The sequence below is a fragment of the Heptranchias perlo genome, chromosome 23, assembly GCF_035084215.1.
Source record: "Heptranchias perlo isolate sHepPer1 chromosome 23, sHepPer1.hap1, whole genome shotgun sequence".
Lineage (NCBI taxonomy): Eukaryota > Metazoa > Chordata > Chondrichthyes > Hexanchiformes > Hexanchidae > Heptranchias > Heptranchias perlo.
This window is the reverse complement of record NC_090347.1, coordinates 25,596,999-25,624,890: the sequence shown is the minus strand read 5'-3', so window position 1 is coordinate 25,624,890 and position 27,892 is coordinate 25,596,999. Positions and strand designations below refer to the sequence as shown.

The following is a 27,892-nucleotide window of genomic DNA, read 5'->3' as shown; positions in this document are numbered from 1 at the left end:
GGATCACAAGTTGGCCAGACCTGGTAAACATGGTACTTCCTGCCAGTTGTATTTTTACAACAATCTGATAGCTTTGTTGTTATCTTGTTTGTGGTGCTAACCCACAAATTTAGCAGATTTATTGAATTCATTTTCACAATCTGTGGGTTGCTAGTACACTACCATAACCACAAAACTACCGTGCCCCAATGAATCCACCTCTGACCGTCCCCTCATCTCATTGCCTGTTTCATGTATGCTTCAAGCTCCCATCCTACTTACTCCCTCTGTCATCACTGTTGCTCCCTCTTCCTCTGCTGAAATAAGTGACCAAATGTCTCAGTATCAGGATTCTAAGTCATGAGGAAAGGATAAGAAAGTTAAGCTTCATCTCTTTTTGAAGCATTTGAGGTGGCATCACCAATGGTTATGAAGGAGATTAACAAAGTTGATCCAGGCAACTTGTTCACAATGGAGAGCTCTGCCTAATGTGCATTAGAGTTGTGGAATAATTTACGCTTGAAACCAATGATATCTAGGCAAATCCTAAACACGTGTTCAATAGGTAACAAGATGTGTTCCTGGATCGAAAAGATAACATTTTGATTGATTCAAAAAGGCTTGTTCCTAAAAATTCTTGTGTTTTTGTACATAACCCAAACTAAGATATAGTAATATAGATGACCAGCAGAAGACAGCAAGTCAATCAAATTCTCATCACTGTACTTTTGAGGTGGCTGCAGTAACATGAACAGCTGGCAGAGGGTAGCAGCTGCATGAAAAGCTTGTTGATTCAAGGTAATGCAGTGATATGGATTACCAATAGAGGGTGACAGATATATTGAAGCACATTCTGGAGTGCCTCGATATCATAAGATGATACAGAGAAGGAAAATGATTTCGTTCGTTGACCCAGAATTTTAAAAAATCTAGGTTCCCTCCATCATATCATTGGATTGACCATTGAATGAGTCCAGGGTTTTCACCTCCATTACCCTACCTGGATACCATTCCAAGTGTTGTGCACTCTTGTATAAGACGTTCTTCCTGACATCTGTCCTAAACTTTTCACCCAAACCCCATGTTGTATTATCTTGGAATATTTTTTAATACACATAGGCTGGAGCATGCAGAAACCCAGCAACTCACTGAGGGTTCTGATATTGCTGTGAATTCTATTGCTCCAGCTTTATTTTTCGAGCATTATCTTACTTCAATGTGCTAATTTTTCTAAAAACAAAATACACCCCAATCTTTGTTGTTCTGTGTAATAGATACAAGTGGAGTTCATAAGAATATATTTCTTTTTTGTTCTATTTCTGGTAATTTATTTCAGTCAAGAGTGGAAACCCTGGTGACCTCATTTGGCCTCAGTCAGACATATTTCACAGACTGTCCTGTCCATTGCAAATCTCGAACATGACCATGTAGATTAAATAATGCAATAGAATATTTACACATTCTAAAAAACAATCACCCATCTAAATGCAGTAACTGAAAGATAATTGTAATCATTAATATTGACATAAGTTGGTACTTTCTGAAATGTTCGATTTAAGGATAGATTGCAATTGTACACAGTACATTTGCTGAAAGAAAACTTTCCTTTCACAAACATATCTGCAATATTAGGCACCCAGCCAGTTTTCAAAGAGCTCAGCATCTACGTTTGCTCCCAATGTGACTCCGATTAGATACCCTTGAAGATAAATTAACCATAACTCGAGCAATTCTCTCTTAGATTCAAGTTTACCATTTTTTAAAAATGGATTAGAATGAACACACGAGCTCCAAGCTGATTGAAGGTAAGTCGCTGCTCTTTCAATAATTACAACAGCTGACCATCTCCTCCTTACCCCAAACTGCAATGATTTTCTTTGATCTGCTAACAAATCCAGAAAGATCTTGGTTTAATCCCAAACTCTCAATATTCAATTTTGAATGATTTTCAACTTCTCATCTTCACTCCGAAATTCCAGTTAGCATATCAAACAGAAACATTGGCACTTTAACTGAGACCCTTTATCATAACTGGCCAGTTCCTGCCTAAAACATGAATCCATTTTCACTTTCAGATGCTGACCAACCTGCCGTATATTTCTAGCAATTGCCCTTTTTACTTCCAAATTCCAGTACTCTTTTTTTTTAATCTCTACTTTTCAATAGTTGATTTTTAAAAAAATATTCAATTGCAATCCTAATGCAATTTTGTGATGGTATTTGCTGTAAAATGATCAAACCCATCTGCACTCTATCTGAGCAATGTATCCAAGTTCATACTCACCCTTACTGATTCCAGTTTAATGCTGGTTCACTGCTCCCTCTGCTCCATCATCAGAGACTATTCTACCATTAGCTACTGTGTCCCTGTTTTCCTGAATTTTCCGTCAAATCCATCTATTACCATCCGTAAACCCATTTTTTTCCCTGGTGCTCCAGCAATTTGCCTTTTCTGCTCCGAGTTCACTTCTCCCCTGTGTTAAATGTTCTGAGGTATTTCTTTTACCTGAGGACCCCTGCGGAAATGCAAGTTGCTGTTCGCCAATAAACTGATTGCATAGCAAGTTTTTTACAATGTGACAAAACAGATCACATCCTTTAGTCATATCATAATTGAAAGATGCATACGTTTTATTGTGTATGTTTCAAAATAATTTTCAAAAGATGCAGCAAAATGAAAGCTCCATTATCTAATGCCCTTTATGATAGAGAATTAGCTGTCTCATTTCTGAATATTTTCTACGAACAGTGTTCTGCACAATAATGGACAGCTGACTGAGTTACAGGGTTTTAAACTAATCCATGGATTCAAAATTCTACCATTGGAATGTAATCTTTGACTGCCAACCTGTTTCCGGTGGTTTTGTATAATGTAAGGATATTAACCAAAATCACGAAAATAGATTATCTGGTAATTTATCTCATTGCTTTTTATAGGAACTTGCTGTGTGTAAACTGTGACATTTGCCTATAAAATAACAGTGGCTACACTATAGGAGTAATTCAATGGCTAAGAAGTGCTTTGAGACATTCTGAGATCATGAAAGGCACTATATAAATGCAAGCTCATGCATTTCAAAGTTAAAATTACAACTTTTTTCTTACCATTGTCCAGATACTCCCAGTACCTCAGTGCTGAATGCTGCAAATCCTGTTTAACCAAGGGCCAGCAATGAATTAACCTCCTTTGTGATATTATTGCAGAATTATCAGTGAATAGATTATGGAAAAATTGTTTGCATCAGAAGTGTTTCTCTGAATCTAGATGGATTTTCATTTTTTTGAGCTTAAGCTGTAATATCTGCAACTGAAATAAAAGGTTTTTCGACACCGGAAGCTGATTCACACATCGATAAGAACTTCTTCCACCACCAAAGAAAATGTGGGAACCAGTTAACAAGTCCTTCCAACAGTAAAAGCACAGCTATCTTAAAGGTCAGAACAGAATGGTAGAGCCCATCTCACTTTCTGCTTTCCTTCAATTTCGTTCAACAATTGAGGTGTTTGTTCTGTTCCCCGGGGCATATTAAATCTTACATTTTAATTTTGAGTATGCTTTTCATTTTTTGTTTCCTATAAATGATTGTGAGAAATTTCCACACAGACCTCCTCCTCAGTGTAATGACTCTTCACTGTATTTTTCTTTTCTGTTTTCCATTTGAATCGTTCCTTCACTGATAAACAGCAAAACTGTCATCTGATTATTGTGTTCCAAGTGGCACAGTTGTTGTTCAGACATTACCATGGAATATTTTACCTATATTTTTACTGTAAGTCTGGGGGGAGAACCTGTGTTGTCTAGAAATGAAATGACTGATTGCAATTCGCCCTCATAATTGAGAATAATAGATACCAGTGAGTAAAAGCAGTAATCTCATCAGTCAGATAACATTACAAACTATAAAAGTGAAATTTGAGTGGGTTATTGCTCTCATACGGCTGATGCACTGTGTGATGTGCTATTGAGCCATGCAGATTGAAAAGGTATCTACATTTAATTCCTCTCCTGTGCTACTTTAACTGATCTCAGGGTTGCAGTGGCAGCTACTTGGGGGGTCATTCCATCAGACCGAACAATTAAGAAAGTCATCTGACCAGGTGAATGGTGGCGGGGAATCTTTTTGATAGAATGTGGGAGGGGAGAAAACTGAAACTGAGTAGAAGGGTCTTAATCAGTGTGATTGGCAAATAATGAAATTCAAAATTGCCAATTGGAAAGAAACAAAAACAAATTAACCAACGAGGAAGAAGAAAATTGAGGTACAATAGTCATGACATGGACGATCGGCTCGTTGCACAAAGCTGTCACAAGGAATTTTATTGCAAAGTTAGACAACTTGGCCTGTCATCTATTGTTAACAATGGGAAAATAATAACCAGATTGTAGTGCAATTAAAGATGAATCTTTAATTCCATTCTGATTGGCATTTTAGACTTCATGTACCAGGTGACTGAGCCAACTGAGAGCCAAGGAAAATAAAGAATATGTAATTAGGATCCATAGCACCCAATTCATATTTCACCAGTGTACTGATTTGATAACTCACAAGAGACTAAGCTTAAAGTGAACTATGGTCTGTTGTGGGGATAGAACTCATAACTTTCTGACTTGGAGATGAGCATGCTACCAACTGAGCCAAGCTAGTACTTAAAGTTTGTATATTACTGAAAATATATGTAATAACTGCACAAGAGCCACAATTCATGGACCAATGAGGACGGGTTCAATCAGGGTTCTCTCCCACAAGTAAAATAAACCCCAATAACGAGCTAGTTCTTACTCTTGTGATATTGTGTTTATTCCACGGACTGTTTTATTGAATGAGTTAAAACTTGTGTTAAAAAATCCATGTGCTCGAGTGCCGGCTCCCATCCAGCCTGGGGAACTGCATTCCCGTTCCTCGTTGGGGTTGCTGTATCACCTGGAGGGTTGTGTACAGGCTGATATTTTGTGCACTACAACTGTATTTTCATGGAACTAAACATTAACACAGTGAACTGCTCTATTTGGAAAAAAAAGGTGGAATAAATACAGAATATTATTATACTTCCATTTATTATAAAATTGCAATGTGGCTGGGGGTATTTTCAGGAATGGTAACTTACTGGAACAGAATGTGCTGCAAAATGCAGAATTTCCATTGAATTGGCATCAGATACAATTTACACCACATCAGAGTAAACGTTTGTAACATTCAATATTGTTTTGCTAATGCATGAGGGTGTATGAAAACAGTGCTCCATTTGCATCAACAAATTAATTGCAAGCACCACTGTTCACAAATGTATTGAGTAAGAAACTGTGTAGTGTCAGAGGAACTTAGGAACAGGAGTAGACCCTTAAGCCCCTCAAGCATACTCTGCCATTCAATTAGATCAGTATGGGGTACGGTAGCATAGTCGTTATGTTACTGGACTAGTAATCCAGAGTCATGAGTTCAAAACCCACCACAGCAGCTGGGGAATTTAAAGTCAATTAATTAAATAAAATCTGGAATAAAAAGCTAGTATCAGTAATGGTAGCCATGAAACAACCAGATTGTTATTAAAAACCCATCTGCTTCACTAATGCCCTTTAGAGAAGGAAGTCTGGCCTATGTGACTCCAGACCCACAGCAATGTGTTTTTGAATTAGACATCTCATTACACATTAGCAAATTATCATAACACCAATATACATTGCATACATATCAGAGCCATACTAAACAGTCTTGTCCACAGGTGTTGTCCCACATTATACACTACTTCCCACCAATCATGATCTTATAGGCAGCAACAGGGAGTATGACCCGATTTTCCATTTGCATCCCCCTCTGTCAGGGTGAAGCAAAAAGTAGGATTCCTCACCGGACACTGTTTCTTGCCATGTTAATACCTTTTACTGGTGGTGCTCAAACAATACCTCCTCCTTTCTAAACAGGCGCTCTGCTCCTGGTGATTATTCCATCTCTGGAGTTGAATTGCACAGGACGGGGAGGGTAAACCCACTGGCCGGTACTCCTCGATTAGCACTATCACATCTACATATCCATGATCTAACTTATTGTGCTAAACAAGGAGGATCAGGAGTCCGTCGCGTTTCTTAATGTTATGGGGATATCCGGCGTATTGTTTATGGACTTTCTTTTCAAGGGTACCAATGGACTCAACCTTAAAGACTTCCCATTTTTGCTGCCATCCAATGTGTGGCAACAATATCATGGCAGGTGATAATCCCCATCCTGTATCTCTGTTTCCATACTTTCACTTGGCATACTAAGCAGTCCCATACTTCCGAATCTTAGAATAATTGACTCTAACATCTCTGGGCTCCTGATACCATTTGTCAATGTTTTCTTTCGTGATAAAGTTTGGTATCCAGTTATTTTCGATGTCATTTAATCCTTTTCGTATTTGGTTTAACATAAACCCTCCATACATCGCACAGGTTATGGACTTTGATACGATTTGAGAGGTGATTTCCCTACCTTATTGCAGAATGATATCATTAATCTTCTGTTCAAGAGTTTGCATTCCTTTTACCATCTCTGACAGAGAGGAGACACTCTCCTTCTGTTCTATTACCAAATCATGGTTCCCATTTGCCATTTTTGATAGGATACCCTTCATATGTTGCCTCATAGCCTCATTGTTTTCCCACATTGATTCTATATCGAATTGGTTCCATACCACAGTGCCTGTGGCTGCCCCTATTCCTACCCATTCACCTTGCCCTCTCTTCAGTTGACCCTTTTTACTGGGTATGACTGTTACAGGGGTGAACAGAGTGTACTTTAACATGGCTGGTCTTGGCAACTGAATGGCCATTGTTCCTCTAGGTTCCTCCCCGCGTTCTGGCTTATAAAATCCTCGACTAATTTCCTTATCATGTTAGCATAGAGGTCTTCATAGATGGGATCACATAACCCTTGGGACAAGTGTACGTGCTAAGGTCAAATATTACGGGAACTATTTCAAATCTTACATCATTATATAAGGTATCATGAGTACGGGTGACAGTCAAACCACTCGTGGGACTCTTTCCTTGTATAGGGCAATCCTTATTTAGATTTTTCTCCATCTCTCGTTCTTCCTGTTTGTTGGTCATCATCAGACACATTAGTCCATTTGTCCCAGCTCCCCTTCCACTGGCTTTATATTGGTCCCACTCGTGCTTACACTTATAACAGCCCTCATGTCAAGGTCCAAATTGTGGCCAGTTGAGGCTAGATTCCAACTCTCCTTGTTTCTGGGGTTCGTCTACTCTATATGGTATCCCCTGATGTCCCCCAGCCAAATTTATTCGATGTGGTCCTTTTGGTCCCACAGGCATCCCTGATTTACGACTGCTGGTCCACTCCTCGTACATTTACAGATTAAACGCACACTCTCCTCCTGTATTTTAACATGAGCTTTCTCCGCCATGTTATCGAAGGGCATCTCCCAGGTGATCCCATTTTGAAAAGTAGGTGTATAGGCAGTCAAGACACATTCCCATCTGTTCCTATTATTTTCTCTCACAGATCTGTTACACGTAGATGCATTACACATAATAGACATAACACATTAAATCCACCACCAAAATATCTTCGTTTTATTCTGCACATGATCCATCCTGCAGATCAATTGAATACCGTGAAAGGAAAAACACACAGGGTGTAGCTGTTCTTGGTTAATATTTTATTACCTTTTTTTATATCATTATTCCTGGTTTCCCCTGTGTGGTGATCATCTTTTGCTTGGTCTTATTTGATCCAGGCTCCACACAACGAAGGAACGAACATCCATCCGTGGTGGGTGAGGCCTTGGCTTCGGCCTTAATTGTCCAGGGCTTGTATTTCCCTGACTTGCCACAGGTGGGTATAATATTGTGTCGTCCTCCTCATCCTATAGCACGAGTGAGACTTGAGGAATTGCTTCCTCCATCTGATCGAATACTCCGAGTACATTTCCTTTATACTCTCTTTTTTTAACTGGTTGACATGGAACCATTTTAATTTTCCCTTTCACAGAGCTACTTTGTACACAGATGGACTGGCTTTATCCACAATGCGATATGGTCCAGAAAAACGAGCCAGGAATGGCCCTGCTTGTTGGTATGTTTTCACCATGACTGTTTGTTCCACATCCCATTCCACTGCTTTGACTTTGGTGTCAAAATACATCTTATTGGCCTTTTTAGATTGCCCAATATTAGCGGCTGCAAAGATCATTATCTGTTGCAGTTGGTCACGTAGTTTGTTAACATATCATTCCCGGGTCAAGACCTGATTCTGAGATTCAGACATGTCCTGATACATCAAATGTTCAGGTGTTCTCATCACTCTCCCTGTCATTAGCTCATGGGGTGAAACCTTGGCGGTACTTGACTTAGTAGATCACATGGCCATTAATGCCAAGGGCAACAACTGGCCCCATGTTTGGTAGGATTGTTCAATCAACTTCTTTAGCATACTTTTTAACATTCGATTCATTCTCTCAACTATGTCTGATGAGGTAAGATTATGGTCGCAGGGTTAGGGTTCAACTGGTTTCGAGCTGGATTTGGCCCATACAGCCTTTCATAATACTGCTATAATTGATTGGCATATACTAAGGGATGTTCATTAGGCTCCTGCCTGCAATTTGTTAAGACCTCACTAGGATCTCCTAGTAAGCACTGCCTCTTTCATTTGCGGTCACGTTTCATGGCCATGCTTCCTATCTTGGGGCAGCGCTCCGAATACCACTGACTCTAAAGTCCATCATGGTAATTGTATCTTTTCTGTATCATCGAGTCCACTAAGCTCCATGGCCTGTTCTATGTCTTTAAAGTATTTAACCACATTTCCATTTCCATTGAAATTGGGTTTTGCTTTAGCCATATCTTGTACTTGTTGAGGGATATATGGTACATCAAATCTCTGTGCTACGGTTGCACTGACACCCTGGGCATCAACATTATATTTATCCTGTTCCATTCCTGCCATTGAGGGACCCATATTCTAGCGGGTAGTTGTCGTGGTGTCTGTATTCGGCAACCTCTCTGTCTAAATCATCCCAATCTTGTTCGTTTAATTCACTATCACTATTATCCTCTTTCATTGTGCATATAATTTCTTGTTTTACTTGTAGGGCTTTTTCGAATTGAATAATTTTACATTTACAGTGAGAACGGGGTACTTCTGATCCTCTACAGTTCTATTCATTAGAATATAAGAACATAAGAAATAGGAGCAGGAGTAGGCCATACGGCCCCTCGAGCCTGCTCCACCTGATTTTACTTGCCAGTATTTTTTCATGCCCTCTCTTTGCTTTCCTAATTTCGTTTTTAATTTCACCCCTGCTCTTTTTATACTCCTCCAGGCTTTCTGCAGTATTGAGCTCTTGGTGTCTGACATAAGCTTCCCTCTTTTTGCCTTATCTTACCCTGTATGCTCCTTGTCATCCTTGTCATGCAGTCCCACCCTTTTTCTTTGTGGGAACAAGTTTACTCTGAACCCCTTGAATGCCTCCCACAGCTCTGACACTGATTTACCTTCAAGTAGCTGTTTCCAGTCCATTTTTGCTCAATCACTTCTCAGCTTAGTAAAATTGGCCATTCCTCATTTTAGAACTTTTACTCCTGTTCTATCTTTGTCCTTTTCCATAACTATAAACAGCTGAGGCCCAAGAACCGATCCCTGTGGCACCCCACTAGTTACAACCTGCCAACCCAAAAATGACCCCTTATTTCCTACTCTTTGTTTTCTGTCCATTAACCAATCCTCAATCCATGATAATATATTACCCCCAATCCCATGAACCCTTAGTGCTCATCTGCAGCCGTATTGCTGCCTTCAGAACTTCCTTTGTTTCTCCACATTTCTGAATTTCTCTAATGTCTCTTGCTGGGCTGCCTGATTTATGGTAAGATTGCTTTCTTTAACCAGGGCCTAGCTCTGGAAGTACTCTACGTAGCAGCCTTGGGTTTGGATATGTTTTTCACTATTCTGGCCACCTCTCTTTCAATTATTGAGCGTCTTTTTCAACTGCTCCTTTACTCCCTCCGCTTCCCTTTTTATAATATCTACCTCCATTTTTAGCTCTTGCCTCTCCTTCTCATCATTATGCTTTTGTTTCCAGAGGGCAAGTAACCATATGGCCTTTAGCTTAGGTTGTTCTTCCAACATACACAACCACCTATCATCGTATGCCATGAAGGGGACTACTTGATGGTTCTCTATCAGGTACCATTCCTCTTTCCTTGGTAACTTCTTCGCTATAAATTTTCGCATTGCTGCTTCCATTTTATTATCCTGCTAGTACCCAGCCAGAAACCCTGGGCCCGATATTAGAAGGGAGGCGGGTTGGCAGCGGGGGGTCGACTGGGTGCGTGGGTAACGCGCCCAGTGAATTTGGGGTGCTCCGCACGTGATCGCAGCCTAATTGAAGGTACTTACGTGTGCTTCCGGGTTTCCCGTTCCAGACCTGTGCAGTGGGCCACTGCGCACCCGCATCACAGTCTGTCAGCAGGAGGACCCCCTATTTAAAGGAGCAGTCCTCCAATGCTTCTCCTGCAGCAAAGAGCCAATTTTGGAGCATGGAGCAGGCCAGAGGCAAGGCTGCTCCAAGGTTCTCTGACTCCTCACTCCAGGTGCTGCTCGATAGGGTGAAGAGGAGGGGGAAATTCTGTTCCCATCTGATGGGAGGAGGTGGCCTCGCTCTGCCACCAAGAAGGCCTGGCTGGAGGTGGCCAAGGAGGTCAGCAGCAGCGGCAATGTGTGCCGAACCTGGGTCCAGTGCAGGAAGCGCTTTAATGAGCTAACCAGGTCAGCCAAAGTGAGTATACTTACGCATTCTCCCACACTCCGTCTTCCACATCACCTCCACCACCACACAACTCCTTCTGCACTGCCACCACAATGCTCTCGCATCACTCCTCACATCCACTCTACCATCATCCTCACCTTGCCTGCACTTACTCACCGCCCCAGTTCCCATTCGCACACTACCACGCAACCCAATCCTCATACAATCTCATGGCTATGTCTCACACACACCCTCCCATGCATCTCCCTCACTCTCACCCCCACCCACACCAATGCATGCAGCGGTTTACTATGCAACCAGCACTCAATAACGCCTCTCTGTGTTTTGCCTTGATAGGAGAAGAGATGCCAGAATGCCCGGGAGAGGGCAAGGACCGGAGGGGGCCTGCCTCACCAGGTGGTCCTAACGGACACGAAGCAGCAGGCAATGGAAATAAGCCGCAAGCTGGAGTGCCTGTCCGTGGCAGATGCCTTGACTGGGAGCGCACAAGCGGCTGGTGACAGAAATCTAACACTCAGCACTCATGATAGCGAATGATCTTAGCATCACTTGGCATCTGCAGCACCTCAACATCTGTCCACACGCTTAATATTGCTTTCTGTTCTCTTGCAGGGCCATCTGCGACCGCCGTGGCTGCAGAGGGCAATTCCTCAGAGGACCTGCCGGCCTCTGAGGGGGCATCGTCACATCTGAGCCAGCCATCCACCAGCGCAGATACACACATTTCGGTGGGTCCCCGTCCTCACTTAGCTGGGCTTGCACATGGTGAGTCACCATGCACATGTGAGCACGAGCAGACCCTGGTGGCAGGGGTAGCCATGGAGAGTCCGTGTCAGTGGGAGCACTCTTGTCCAGGCTCTGCTCAGCTGGACCCAGATGCTGAATCCTGGGGGCCAGCCTTGAAAAGGAGAGTCATCGAGGGCCAGCAGCACATTGCCGAGGTACTGGAACAGTTGCCACGCGCACTCTCCACAATCGTACAGAGAATGGAGGAGTCTAACTCCTGCATGGGTGGAACGGTGGCACAGGTACATGAGGGTATCTCCGAGATAGTGTCACAGGGACGTGAAGGCATCTCTGAGGTAGTGTCGCAGATAGGTGCGGGAATGTCTGCACGGTTCAACAATGAGTCCATTCAGGCCCTGACAATAGCCGTTCGGATTAAGGGTGAGCAACATTCTGCGCCTTAAACAGGCTGACAGATACCTTACAACTGGCCTTCCAAGGCTTCACACAAGTCTTCCAAACTGTCGTCCAGTAGGGTGGATGAAGTGATGTGGGCCTGGGCCAGGAGAGGGATGATGGTGAAAGGGGACATGGAAGTGGGGACGCCACTCAAAGCGCTCCCACGTCTCATCCATTGCCCCCCTCTCAACCAATACCCGCAATGCTGCCTCCTCTCCAGGTGGCCGAGTCTGCCCCTGCACAGGTGCAGGTGGAGCAGTCTTTGGAGAGGCTCTCACGGGCATCGAAACCCAGAGGGCGTCCGTGCAAAGCATCTCATCGGTCAGGGCATGGACAAAAGCAACCTGCCACTACCTCTGCTGAAGCCACTGGGGTAGCACCACGTAGGGGTTCCCGTAAACACAAGGCAAAGGTTTTGTGAGAGCAAAGGGGATGCACAAGGGTGTCAGACAAAATGTCATGTTTTTGATTTACTTTCATTTGTTTTGCAAAAAAAACATAAAAATTTGTTATCACCACGACTGCCACATCTTTGCAAATCTTGTCTGGTTTGTGCAATAATTCCCTTTCCTGAGGATCACCATGAAGACCCACACCTGATGCCACCCATTGTGTCACTGCAGAGTGGGTGTAGGTGTATTTGCAGATCTCATTTGTGCAGACGACTGAGAGACACCGGCGATGTCCCCTGGCACCCTGGAAGGATCCGGAGGAGAAGCTGTTGAGGGCACCGGTGACTTTGACAGCGACAGGTAAGAAGAAGGTGCTCGGGCCAGCCGGGAGCAGCTCGGCATCAAGGAGTCTGCTGATGTCCACGACTACATGTCGAGTGACTCTGAGCCTCCATGTGCACTGCTCCTCAGAGAGATCCAGGAAGCTGAGCCTCGGTCTTGGGCATCCGACTGATGTTGTGCTTAACAGTTGTTTCTGTACTCTTTCTGTTTTGTGCTTCTTTCCTACCGATTTCTGTATATGCTGTTTTTTTTTGTTTTCATTTAAATTTCACCATGGTTTTTAATTCCTTCAGTAACAATTAATGTGTATGATTTATTGTGACAGTTTTGTGCATTTGTGGTTATTTTTGGTAAACCTCAGCTTTGTTGCTGCCTCCAGTTTGCGAGCAGAGCACCCGCTTGCTCTGTTGCAAGTTGTAGACCCTGTGGTGAGGGTAGTGCCTTCTGCGACACATCTCTCTCTGCAGTTGCCCTCCCTCCTGCTCTGCAGGTGGATGTGTCACAGCACTGTGTTGTGGAGCTCCACGTGTCAGAGGTGGACGGCATGGCCGGCGAGGCTGATGATGCTGTTCGTCCTCCGAGGAGGTCATGACTGCAGCTATGGCGGCCCCCATCCTCAAGATGTACGTTTGAGGGGGTCCGCAAGGTAAGTAAATGTGTCTGGACACCAGGGTTGAGGTTCCAAGTTGGTGATTTCTTGTGTTAGGAGGAGGGTGGTGCAGGTCAAACTTTGTCCAAAGTGACAGAGTGGCCTCCTGCAATAGATGAGGGTCCCCCCACCACCTGTCAAATGGACCTTTGCAGCTCCCATAGGCTGGTGGCTGCAACACGTCTATTTCAACTGGGAGTGTTTCCACCAGTATGGGAAACACGCTCAGTTTGGATGAAAATCCCACCCCTCCTAAAATATCCTCCCAATCAGGTATGCTAACGACCTGAAGTATCAAAATAATTGGTTTAATTGGGTCCCGCTGGCTTTAATTGCCAGTGGGAGTCCTGCATGCGGAGGCAGCGTGTGCATCTAAGTGCATCATTGGGGAACCCAGAAGTGGGCGGGTTGGAGCCGGGCTCTGGACCCGCCCCAGGAATCCTGAATTTTCGGAGTCCCCCCCCCCCCCCGCCCCGCCACGAACGCACACGCTCGGCCATCTTAAAATCGACCCCCCCCCCTGTTTCTGTTCTATCACTGGACAGGATATTCTACTCGTTCTTTGTCTGATTATGTTGGGTTGTCCTTGTTCGGGCACTAAAATCTGTAGGATAGCTGATTTTCCAATGATTCGTGCACCCGAGCAGTAAACAACCAAAGCAACTCACGCTATTCTGTACTTTAGTGAATCAAAAGTTAAGTTTAATGATTTAACAGTTCACACAAGCATCAAGCAATACATAAAACGTTAAATTAAGGATTTCAGCATCAAGGCAGGAGTGATCAGCTCTCGTAGCACTTGAGCTTCTTCTTGTTGGACGTCCTTACTCTAGGCAGAGCTTCTTTGAGCTCCATTGACTGCAGGGCTGGACCGGCCACGATGTCTTCTTTTTATGTTGTTCTTGCCGGTTGGAACAGGTGTGCAAGTTAGGGGTGAGTCCCACTTTGATCGATCACCCACTGTTGCTAGGCATCAATGAGGAATGGTTGACTGTCTGTATATCTCTCCATTTCCTGATATTGTGTTAATCCAGAAGCAGCCTCTTATTAACCATCTTCCTCTTTCTTGTTCACACATGTCCTGTTTTTCTAATAGTTTCGAACTGCCTCAGCAATCTCCAACTACATTGTTCTAAGTTTATCTATCATGGGCATCCGACTGATGTTGTGCTTAACAGTTGTTTCTGTACTCTCTGTTTTGAGCTTCTTTCCCAGCGATTTCTGTATATGCTGTTTTTTTTCATTTAAACTTCACCATGGTTTTTAATCCCTTCAGTAACAATTAATGTGTATGATTATCATGACAGTTTTGTGCGTTTGTGGTTTTTTTTGGTGAACCTCAGCTTTGTTGCTGCCTCCTGTTCGCGAGCAGAGCATCCGCTTGCTTTGTTGCAAGTTGTAGGACTACCGCCTGTGGTTTTGAAGTATTAATGGGACTTAACTTTTGGGTGGGTAATGGTTCAATAATTTTGTTAAAATTTTCACTCTACTCCTTCCACTCCATTTTGAGTTTAGATTCAGCATTGAAGTTTTTGGATGATTTCTGATTTTAAGACTCTCTCATGATGCCTAATGGCTATTTCCACCTAGCAAAATGCTTATTCTTGCACACTCTATCCTCCTGAACATGTCAAACATTCACCTTTGCATGTATATACCTAATGCAAATCATATTTCCATTGATTTCAATGGAATAAATATCAGGCAGGTTCTACAATTGGTAGAACCCACCTGCCTGGTACAACTATCTTACAACTCTTCCACCAGATTACCAGCGGATGGTGAAAATGAAAATTTAGCCCTAAATATTTTTATTTACTCAAGAATGTTCGAATAAATTGTTGTATGCCTTTGTTGATTTTTCGAATTCTATTTTACAACCTGTATGAAATCATGTTTCCAGGCCTTGTTCGAAGGAGCAGGTCAGCATTATGACAGCTGTCAAACCCTTACATTCTTGAAGCTAAATTTCATGCACTTTGTCAAGTTCTGTGTTTGCAGGAAATGTGACTTACAAACAATTTCAAAATGCACAATTTTCAGCTTAACATCATGGCTGTATATTGGTATACATATGATTATGCACAACTTTTATTACCAGCAGTGTATAGGATAGTAAGGAATGGTTTATCAGCAAGCATTTTTAATGAGATGTGTTGTAACAAGTGGTTCCTGTTGCGTGGGTTGGACTGACTCATAAGCGGAAAATTCGACAGATATATACCAGTGCTTTCCAAAATGTGTTGACAGAAGTAAACGGCGAATAATATTTTTAAGTATGTTTGCACAAATGTTTTACCTTCTTGAGTTTCTATTCTTTTTCATGATTTTTGGAGTTCAGACAGGTAGGAAATGGCTTTTTCTGTGAAATCTTTCAAATGTTTAATAATTGCAGTATATTAACGCACACTGGTGTTTCTTCAGCACAAATTCAAAGAAAATGATCAAGGTCCATTATAAAGTATATTAGACCAAAGTTATCTGATGTATTCAATCTGTCTTTGGAATTCTCTCCTGAAACCCCTCTGCCTCCACTTCTGTCTTCTGTTTTACAACCCTCCCTAAAACCCACCTCTTTAACCAAGCTCTTGACCATTCCTCCTACTCTCCACTCTTTGGCTTGGTGTTGGATTTCCTCACATCTCTGTGGAATACTCTGGGGCATTTTTCTAAGTTAGAAAGATTTATAAAAATGCAAGCCGTTGATCTATAATGTGGCGGTGTGATAACTTTAATGTAATTTGGATTAAAGCTTAGAATGATAGAGAAACATTTTAATATTAAAATAATTGTTCTTTATATACCTAAAGTAAAATGTTACAATTAGAGTTCTTGCCAGAACAGCATTGAACAAATGAAAATCTTTGTGCAATGAAAAAGTTTAAAACATCGGACTTGCTTTGGACTAGGACTAGCACAGGACTAACTTGTTAAATATGAAGACTGCAAACATCAGGTATAAAACATCCAGCTTTTATAAACTAAAATATGAAACACTCTTTCTGTATTTCAAACATGCAATGGATAATTTACAGGAATCATTTGTATTTTAACTGGAGTGATTCATCTGAAACTAAGCAGGTGTTTTAATAGTCAAGCACATTTGCCCTCAATCTGGCATTTGTTGATAAAGATGTTCAATAAAGCTGCTTCACATTTCTTTTGTTTTCAATATTTAAACAGATATTTTCATGCAAATGCTAAAACATATTTAGGTGTTCCTTACTAATACCTGATTAGAAGTACAGACAAAACATCCATAGCAGAATGTGCACTGCTATAAAACACGTGTATCATTTGAAAAAATGCATCTGTCTCTCTTTGCCCTTTTTCAAGTTATTTTTAACATGCAATGCTAAATGTGAGTAAACCCTTTAATTTTGAACCAAAAATATTGTATTTTTGCCTCTCTAATAATTGAAGCTCCAAGCAAATGTGTTTCTGAAAATCAAAATTGCTATCAGTTAACCCGACACAATTTTTGAACATGTGACACACAGCTCTTGAAATAGCTAAGACTGTGTCCTATTTAAAGCCGTATTACAAATATTCTTATAATCTTTCCAACGAACTGCAGTTTAGTGGAAACATAAGAATATTGTTACTTGACTCATTTTCGAATGCGACAATCATGATTGTGTCAAGAGTTGTGCAGGGGATGGGAAGGAAATTGAGATGGTAGTCCTGACTAGGCTGCTCTTGCACACTTCCCAATGACTGGCCAAGGATGTCATTGGTAGCTGTATGGGATAAAGTATATGGTGGGGGGGTGTAGGGTCGGAGGGTAATCAGACCACCTAGACATAAGCAAAATTAATTTTTTATATTCGGTCTCAGGATATGGGCATCACTGGCAAAGCTGGCATTTATTGCCCATCTCTATTGTCCCTGAGAAGGTGATGGTGGGCCTTCAGCTTGAACCGCTGGTAGTAGTTATATGCAACTGAGTGGCTTACTAGGTCACTTCAGTGTCAACTGTGTGGATTTGAGAAATATAGGCAGATTTTCTCCCGTAAAGGACACCAGTGTACCAGTTGGGTTTTTATGACAACACTTTTTATCAGCTTTTTATTTTCAGATTTTTTTTTAAAAACTAAATTCAAATTCTTAAACTGCCGTGGTAGGATTTGAACTCACGTTCTCTGTACTATTACTCCCAGCCTATGGATTACTAGTCCAGTAACTTAATTACTACACTGCCGTACCCCTGTTCTCCTCTGATTGCATGGTCTGATAAAAGAATGGAAATCTTCAGGAAGCAAAGAAAAAGTGAAACTGTCCACTGACTTGTTTTGAGCAAGGAAATGTTCTTTGCTTTCCTAAGAAGGCGTGCAGCCTCTCTGTTCATGCCCACAGCTGTGCAGCTTCAGCAGCTGATAACCAATGTTAAGACCAATGGTGTTGTCCAATCTGGGTAAGACTCACCATCTCAGTTTAATTTCTTTTACTTTCCTCCTCCTCCTCCTCCCAGCTGCCAGTTGAAGCTGCCCCATGAAGTAATGGCTGAGATATGAAATGTAGTGTAGGGGTTGGATTCCTGATCCCCTTCATTCTATGGAAATACATGCTGATGCCCTTATCAACAGCACCACTACATTCCCTCAGAGTTCCAAATTTTAAAGTGCTGAAATGGCAGAAAATAAAATGATAAATCTTTTCGAAATTGTTACCTAAAGAGTGAAGTAATCAGATATGATCTTACATAATGCAGTTGACTGGCATACTTGTGAAACTTTAGTAATTCATAAAGTTTACAGTACTTTAGTTGTCTAACTGTATTGGAATTTTTTTCAAAGTATGAAAATATTAATTCTTCCATGAATATAAAGCAGCACACAAAAAGATCTCTTTGATTTGAAATTCATTTAAAATCAATCAGTGGCTTTACTCCATTTTACCTCAGCGATCTCTCCAGGTACATCCACAGTTCGTCAGATACAGGCTTACTCCTGACTCGGTATGTCCTTTGCTCTAACGTTAATGGTCATTCCTTCAGTCCCTCTGGCCCTGCTCCCTGCACTTCCTCCCTAAATAATTCCTCCTTCCATACTTTCAAAATTTCCCAAACACCCTTCTCTTACATAATGTTTTTGTCCCTCTTCCCCCTCCCTAAGCTCTATCTTTCATCTGTGCTGGACTATTGGGGAAGGGTTGCTGTCTTTTACTGTTCTTAATGAGGGTCATAAATTTCAGATTTTTGCACTAGATATTCTTCTAGGTTTAGCGTCACTAGTCACTCCTGAAGAAGATCTAGGCTACAGCTTTAATTCACAGTTAAAATGGAGTGGGGGACTTTCCCACTCCTTTCCCACCCCAATCTGACCACAGCAAGGACATCCGCTCCAACCAGCGGGGTCCTCTTTAAATATGCAGATCAGGCTCCGATGAAGTAACCGGGGCCCAATCTGATATTTTAACTAGGGGCCTGAGCGGGGGATCAATGATGGATTCCCCACCAAGGCAAACCTGTTGGGAACTGAATCGTGGGCCAGAAGATCCCGGGACCGCCCGAATTTTCACTCTGTCTCGTTGGCCAGGCAATGATTTCTGCCAGGTTCGGATGGAAATCGGGGCCTGGATATGGAAGTGAGGCCTGGGAATTAAAATCTCTCGAGGCCTCAACACACGAGCTTGTTGCTTGCCAAGGCCCCCTGCATGGACCGATCCTACCCCGGCTTAAAATCGGGGGCCAAGTGTTCCCTACAATCTGGAATGTATATTTACTGCCCAAATATCTAGTTGAATAACAGCATGACCCAGGGATCATAATAGCCCCATTTAGTGTTCACTGAAATATAACTTATGCCGTTACATGTGTTCTCCTCTTTATGGAAGCGGGGCTGAAAAGCACTCTGTCGAGACTAGGCACAACTTGAAGCGATCAACTGGTTTATTTTATATTCAATATATTGAATGAATAATACACAGTTTTTACAGTGTGGACAGCCAATTTCCTATTATCCTCAGTTATGGAAAATAATAAAGATGTAACTTATTAACTAAACATAGGCTCCTTCTAAAGCTAACCGATACAAAGCTAGCTGGCTTGGAAACTTTTTAACATGCTAGACCACTGCTTCCTTTGTGGCTGGAGGGATAGAGGGAGCATCAGGAAATGTATCTGTCCTCTGCCTTGAGTCTGTGAGAAGGAGGTGGGTTTGGCCCACTGAGCTGTCAGTCAAAATTACTACCCTTTGATGTGTGGGCATGAAGCATTTTAGCATCTGCCTTAGCCAAGGCCCTCATTATGCAATGGAATGGAGTGACACCTCGACTCTCAGATGTTGCAAGGGAGCCATCTTTCTCCAGTGACATGAAATGTTGGAAAGATACACATAATTATCCCCTCTTTCTACACCTCTGTTCTTCTTTAATTAATGAACTATTTACACAAATATTTGTTTGATAAGTGATTATCCCATTCAGAGTTTTCTGACTGTACTGACTATATTTTCAATTGTGTATTTTACAGAAGTCCAAATTTCCCAGACTCCTCTCTTTTATCAAGTGAAAAATGGAGAATCCGTGTCAATTACGTGCGAAATTAAGTTCAAACCATTGACCCTTGTCGGCACCTATTTAAAAAGGAACCTTTCAAATGCCACTGATGTGATCTACATCCACAAAACGAAAAGAACTGTACACCAATTATACACCGAACGTTATAATTTAACAGGAGATGAATCAAAATTCACCATAATCCTCAAAAAACTCCAGAAAAATGACACAGATATTTACTACTGTCAGTTTGGAATAAGAGGTGGTAAAGAAACAAATTACTGGGGACAAGGAACATTGATTTTGGTGTCAGGTATGTTTTAGGTTTCAAATATCATCATTCACTGAAGCAAAGCTTCTACTTAAAAATAATATATAAATAAAAAAATGGATATATGAAGGCACATGTTATTTGGTTGGTTTTCATTCACTTTGTACGTACAGGAATCCAAAACAAATAGAAATTTATGATCACTTGCCCCGGAACAATTCCATCAGTTTGTATATAACCAACATTTTTAAAAACTTTTATTCCTGAAAAATGGCTGAAATTGTGTCGGTCACTTGTATCTTGAAGGATTCGCCCTTTATAAGATGAATCTCATCTTTAAATCAAAACAAAATTCCTTTCAGGTTATGGTAAAAAATCCCAAAATGCAGCAGGGATTTCATTGCCATTGTGCGGCACATTGTTTGGAGATATTATTGTTGTAAAAATAGACATGCCATGACGCTAGGAGAAAAGGACATTGTCCTGGCATTATACTTTCCCTCTTTTTACTCAGGCAGAATCCCACTGATATTATGCAAGATTGAGTAAATTGAATATTATGTGCTGGGGAAACTGGGTGATGCATTGAATTAAAACATTTGTCCTTTTATCCTGGGGGCCGGTGCTAATCTAACCCAGCAGAGGGTATTTTTCTTCATTTGGTGTTAATTCGTATTGTTGTGGCCGAGTGTAGGAGTGCTTGATGCTATCACTTACACGAGCAGTTAAAAGTGGAGAAAATGTTCTGTTCCTTACAAATGGCATTTTTCACCTCCTAGGGTCTAGAATTCACTTTGGAGCTCTGTAAAAGACATTGTAACACAGTAATGTATTCATGTTTCAGGCAGAGGAAGACTATTGGTCTACCTTGATATGAGCCTTGGCTTACTAGTAGCACTCTCACCTCTGAGTCAAAAGGTTGTGGGTTCAAGTCCCACTCCAGAAAGACTTAAGCACATAATCCAGGCTGACACTTCGGTACTGCACTGTCGGGAGGTGCTGTCTTTTGGAAGAGACATTAAACTGATGCTGCATCTGCCCTCTCAGCTGGACATAAAAGATACCATGGCTCTATTTGAAGAAGAACAGGGGAATTCTTCTGAAAGAGCTTCCTGGATCTAAATTTTCCATATCCATGAAAATCTTGAAGACTTCTATCAATTCTCCCCCTCGTCCTCTTTCCCTACAGAGAGTAAAGTCCCAGGGTAGACAATCTTTTCTTATGACTGACCCGGCCCTCTAAATTCAGGAATCAGGCTCATAGCTGTCCTCTGGAAATCTGAGACCAAACCTCAACACTGTTCTCCAGATGTGACTATAAGGCCAGATTCAACATCAACATCATCATCTTAGATTACAAGTCACAGCCTCAGCTATACATCTTATGGTCACATTTGCTTTCTTCACTGTCTGAAAGCACTGAACTGATGCTTTTAACAACCTACCTGGCAAAATCCCAACATCTCCTCCCTGCTCTGTTATTTTGAGCACATTACAATTAAGAATCTTGTTTCTTCTACCTCATCTCATAACTTTACATTTGGTCATGTTGAACTCCATCTGGCACCTTGCTACCTATTGACCTAACCTGCTTAGATTTCTTTGAATTATTGCATGTTGGTTAGCATCATTGGGCTCGATTTTACCGTCGGGTTTCCAGCGGGGGGGCCCCGAAAATCCCGATATCCAGTCACGTGACCGGATCGCGCCACGATCCCGACCACTTCCGGGTTCCCCGATGACGTGCGGGGCTGCATGCGCAGCCCCCGCTGGTGGGAATCCCGCAGGCAATTAAAGTCAGCGGGGTTCCACTTGAGTGTACTTACCTTGCTTGTTGAGGTCATTAAATGAGCTGAATCAGCTGTCAAAACAGGAAGTGTGGGATTTTAGCTTCAACGCAGGGTGTTTCACACACTGGGGGAAACCTCCAACCAGGCGTGTTGCAGCCAGCAGCCTGTGGCAGGTGCCAAGGTGCACTCCACGGGGGAGAGCCCTCACCCACGCAGGAGGCCACCGCGTCACATAGGGCAACCCCTGCCCCCCACCACCCCCCGCCAAGCCAGAGGACAGACCGACACGAGACTGCAGCCCCAGTCCGAGGAACCACCCACCTACCCTGCACAACCCCTCAGACCAACACCTGCCAGATGGGTGGTGCGTGGACACCCTCGGAGGACGAACAGCATGACCAGCACCAGCAGCCTCGCAGTCCACGCCGTCCGCCGCACAGACGTGGAGCCCCCCAACACGGTGCTGTTGCACGTCCACCTGCACAGCAGGAGGGAGGGCAACCGCAGAGAGAGACGCGTCGCAGAGGGCACTACCCTCGCCACAGGGTCCACAGACCGAGGCGCAGCTCCCCGGACCTCTCCGAGCAGCAGTGCACACGGAGGCACAGATTCACTCGACATGTAGTCGTGGAGATCTGCAGGCTCTTTCATGCCGAGCTGCTCCTGGCTGGCCCCAGCACCATCTGCTTACCTGTCGCTGCCAAAGTCACCACTGCCCTCCACAACTTCTCCTCCGCATCCTTCCAGGGTGCAGCCGGGTACACCGCCGATGTCTCTTAGTCGTCTGCGCAAATACACCTGCACCTTCTCTGCAGTAACACAATGGGTGGCATCAGTTGTGGGTCCTCATAGTGATACCCAGGAGCGGGCATTATTGGACACAACAGACAGGATTCGCGGAGACATGGCAGTGGCGGTGCCAATATAATGTGTGATGTTTGTTGCTCTGAAATTCAATATAGGTAACACCCATGGCAAACCCTCAGACACCCTTGTGCATCCCCTTCATGCTCACAACACGTTTTCCTTACGCTACCTACTGCACATATGTGATGCATGCCCTGTGGCTGCAGCACAGGTGGTGGCAGGTTGAGTGAGGCTGGCCGTGAGGGAGATGCATGAGAGGGTGAGTATGGGATGGAGCCATGAGATTGTATGAGGATTGGGTTGCGTGTTAGTGGCGGGGTGAGTACTGGCGAGGTGAGTAGGTGCAGGTAAGATGAGGATGGGGTTTGAGTGGGTATGAGGGGTGATGTGACAGAGTAGTGTTGGCGGTGCCGAAGGAGATGTGGGGTGGGGGCAGTGTTGTGGCAGACGGAGTGTAGGGGAAAGACTACGTCATCTCACTGTGGCTGACCTACTGCGGTCATTGGACCGCCTCCTGCACTGTATGCAGTTGGGCGATATGTTGGTGGCGCAGGTGACCCCCTATGCCACCTCGAGCCAGGCCTTCTTGGTGGCAGAGGCAGGCAGCTTCCTCCCGCCCGCCGGGGGGAAGATCTCTGTCCTCCCCCTCCTCCTCACCCCATCTGATGATACCTGGGGTGAGGCATCATTAAACTGGGAGCAGCCTTCCCCCTGGGCTGCTCCATGCTGTAATTTGTTCCATTGGTTGCAGCATCTGTCAGTGGAGGACTGCCCCTTTAACTAGAGAGCCTCCAGCTGACAGATCGTACTGCGCATGCGCAGCCCGACCGACGCGCAGGCCAGCAGCGCGGACCCCGGAGGAGCAGGTAAGTGGCTCCAATTAGTGGATTGCCTGCTACGATCGCGCGGGCAACCCACTAATTTCACCGGGCGCGGAGGCCACGCACCCGAAACCCAACCCGCCGGAAACCCGCAGGCCTGCTAAAATCAGGCCCATTGACACTATCCCCAATTTGGTTTCTTCCACAAACTTAGATATCTTGTCAAATATTCCTATAAGCCATTTATAACAATTACAAAAACAACAGCCCCCAACACCAACCCCCGTGGGACTCCACTGATAACCGGTTTACACTTTGTCACCTCCCCACCCTTTGCTGTTTACTTCTAAACCAAGGGTAAATTCATCCTAATATATTGCTATGTAACCCATGGGCACACATCTTGTGAATCAGTCGGTTCTGTGCAACAGTGTCAAATGACTTCCAGAAGTCCAAGTAGATTAACATTTACTACCTCACCCTTATCCACCAGATAAAACCTCCTCAAACATTTCCAGCAAAATTGGTCAGCTGTGATCGGCCCCTTTTAAACCCATGCTGACTCTCTTTAATAAGACTGTCCTTCCAGATGATCCCATATGCTATCCCTCATCAACATCTCAAACACATTCCCCCATAATCAGGGTAAAGCCCAAGGATCTGTAATTTTTAGGTTTTATCCCTTGCCCCTTTTCTAAAGAATAAAGTCACATTTGCTACTTTCTGATTCATTGGGACATTTCAAAGTTCATTGGAATTGGGCAAAGTATCAGTGAGAGGATTTGCAATCTCCTCAGCCAACTCCATCAGCACCCTTGAATGGAAATTATCAGCCTTCTAAACCCATCTACAAGATCTTCAGTTGTAAAGGTTTTTCAGTCTGCTTTCTCCCTTATGCCCCTCTCTAAACTTGGGCTTACCTTTCTTTAAAAATAATCACAAAATAGTGATTTAGTTATTAAACAAAACATGTTTGCAAATTCTATAAAGATGCATCAAATATCCAGCCTTTCAACATCAAGTGGCTTTGGTCTGTGAAAATTCACCATTTGAGCCATTGACAGCATATCTTGTTCGAAGCCATCTTAGTTCATGAGCTCATAAATGTACACATAACCTTAAATGCAGAAAATGAGTCATATATTCGTGTTATAATCAGTGACACAACATATTCTGTACTTCATTCTTATGTTCTGAAATGGATTTAAGAACATTGTAGACAAAGAAAAGAAAATAATTTCATGACCATGGAAAGATATTCAATGTGCACTTCTTTTTCAAAAGAATAATATATCTTGTGTCTTCTCAGAGCCGAAAATGAAGCCCTGTGCAGAAGGTTGTGTCGGAGAAGATACATGCAAAGAAATTTCATACCAGGATCCAATTGTGATTGGTGTGATTGTTGCTGCAGTAGTGGCCTTGCTTTGTGTGCTGATTCTGTTACTTTGTCGCGTAAGTTCCTAATTTCTTTATAACATTTATTATATACTTTATAGGTATTAAATATTACAAAGTGAAACGAATGAATTCAAATACAAATAGTGCGAATGAACAACTGTCCAGATTGTTAGTGGTTTTTTAAAAAAATGTTGCTCTGAAGAACACATTGTATGTAACTTACCGTCCATTTGAAAAGGGATATCTGTAAATTACACACTATCTGCTTTTCCCTTGCCTGGGATACACTCAAAGAGCCTGGGACATATGCACTAAAAAAAAGATTATGGGTTGCCCCAATTGATGATGCTCCCCTAACCCACCTCCTCCATTGAAAAGGGAGAAGATTGGTAATTATTTAAAAAAACCTAAGGAGCTGGTTTTCTTTTCTTTTCTAGTCTTCTGATGTTGATTCCTGTGAAATATGGGGTTAATATAATCAAAATTGGCTTTACCAGTCTTAGTCAAGAGTCTTAATATTTAAGTCAAAATTTGTCTAATTAAATACATTCGGGCCCCGAAAATCTGTTGGGATGTGATCCTGGCAGTTACCCCTCGATCATACATACTGCTGAACCCCATGATCACACATGGAGCTGATGCAGTCGAAGTTCGCAGGCTCCGGGGACATCACATGAGGAATGAGCAACCTCCCCTCCGCTGGGAATCTTGCTAGTTCGAGGGGGAGAGGAAAAGAGAGGGTATTTGGTCCCCCACCCCCTCCCCTGAACGGTCCTCGTCCTGCCCTCTGCGGTCCCTGTGTCATTTAATTTCCAATCACTCGTGTAATTCAGTGATTCTCAATTTTTTCTGTCTGGGGACTCTCTCCAAATATTGACATATATCCTGCGACTCCCTGCCCTAACTTCAAAAAGGGAAGGGAGCTGCCCGATGGAAGACGGTGCAGAGAATGTCTATCATTAGAGCAAGAGAAATAATAAGCTAACAAATACAGTAAAATATAGACAGTTGATCCCTAGGGGTCAATGATCTCAGTTTGAAAATCTAAGTAATAATTCAGAGGAACGTGATTTTTCAAAAATGTCTTAATTTTTAGGTAAAGAAACTCTGCCGGCGTGACCAGCCACAGCGTGGGAGAGCTCCGAACTCAGTGTATGAAGATATGAACCTGGTTCGAACACAAAGCATGGCACGATAGTTTTCAGAGGAATGGCTTCAATTTGACCAGATACCTCATTAACCTGGAGCACGGGCAGCTTTGTGCTTTTGATTCACTTTTGCTGTTAAAGGTTAAATGTTTCCATGGAATCATAAAATTCTTAACTCTTTCCAACTTGTAGTGCTTTCACAGCTCTTTTTGCAATGTAAGAGTTTTTTTTATTCGTTCATGGGATGTGGGCGTCGCTGGCGAGGCCGGCATTTATTGCCCATCCCTAATTGCCCTTGAGAAGGTGGTGGTGAGCCGCCTTCTTGAACTGCTGCAGTAAAAACATTATTTTGTTTTATATTTATGGAATAAGTAGAGTGCCTGCTTTGGAAGGAACAGTACACCATTTGTATGGGGAACAAATGTCATCTCACTTTTAAAAAAAATCCCTTCCTCTCTCCTCTTCCCTGCCCTCACTGCCCTTAAGTGTCCATGTGCTGTTTGACAGGAAAGTGAGGAAACCCACAATCCCCTGCTGCCAGACATCTATCATTGCCACATTTGTAGTAATAATGTGATACAGGTGGACTTCTTTCTTGCCTGTGAGGAGCATCTAATCTATAATCAGTGTCTCCCTTTAATAGAACAATGATCTTTAATCAACCTCATGAAGAACAGTGGAGGTAAAGCTCCACACAAATGTGCTACACTAATGTATCAGTAATATACACGATTCATATACCTGAAAAACCTATCTGAGATGCTCGACAGCTTGTTCCCTGGTATTAGCTTCTTGGTCAGTGTGCCGAGAAACCTAACTCAGTTTATAGTACAAATATCTAAATGGTTTATAAATGTAAGGAATCTTACAACACCAGGTTATAGTCCAACAGTTTTATTTGAAAATCACAAGCTTTCGGAGGCTTTCTCCTTCGTCAGGTGAGTGTCGAGACTCATTGAAAATTACCGCATATATAGTCATAGAACAATGCCTGGTGATTACAGACAATCTTTCCAACTGCCCGTTATCAAGGCCATCAAATTAATTGAATAGTGTTCAGACAGAGAAACCTTAGATACCCCAGACAACTGAATATACAAACGGCCGTTTGTCTGGGGTATCTAAGGTTTCTCTGTCTGAACACTATTCAATTAATTTGATGGCCTTGATAACGGGCAGTTGGAAAGATTGTCTGTAATCACCAGGCATTGTTCTATGACTATATATGCGGTAATTTTCAATGAGTCTCGACACTCACCTGACGAAGGAGAAAGCCTCCGAAAGCTTGTGATTTTCAAATAAAACTGTTGGACTATAACCTGGTGTTGTAAGATTCCTTACATTTGTACACCCCAGTTCAACACCGGCATCTTCACATCATAAATGGTTTATACTGAGACTTTCATGAGCCATACTGTGCCAGATCCAGCAACTTTAAACATAAAATGCCAGTTTTCTCCCCTTTCCTTCCCTCCTATCCTGATGATGGTAGCTTTTCGTAGGACATGGTTTCATGGACTCCAGCCACTCTTGTCATACTTTATCTCACTGACGCTTCATGTGTGAACCTAAACTGTCAGCAGGCTGTTTGACTGTGTGGTATTGGGAAGATTTCACCTGTGTAGCCCATTTTGTTACACAGGGACCACGGAGGAAATCTTCCTTTTGTGGAGGCAGTGCAGCTGAGGACCATCTCCTGATCTGACATCCGGACCTGCATGCACTCCAGCAGGGGGTTGCTACATTGCATTGGGAGCAGGATTTACAGATATATTGTTCTTC

General features: G+C 42.9%; 1 gene segment (V, D, J or C); it reads left to right on the top strand.

The window, feature by feature from the left end:
- The first annotated feature begins 15,541 nt into the window (after nucleotides 1–15,541).
- On the top strand, nucleotides 15,542–26,290 carry LOC137341398 (Ig kappa chain V region 12F2-like). The segment is given in 4 exon segments: nucleotides 15,542–15,662; nucleotides 19,790–20,128; nucleotides 24,874–25,016; nucleotides 26,059–26,290. Coding segments are annotated over 4 exon segments (651 nt in total).
- The last annotated feature ends 1,602 nt before the right edge of the window (nucleotides 26,291–27,892 follow it).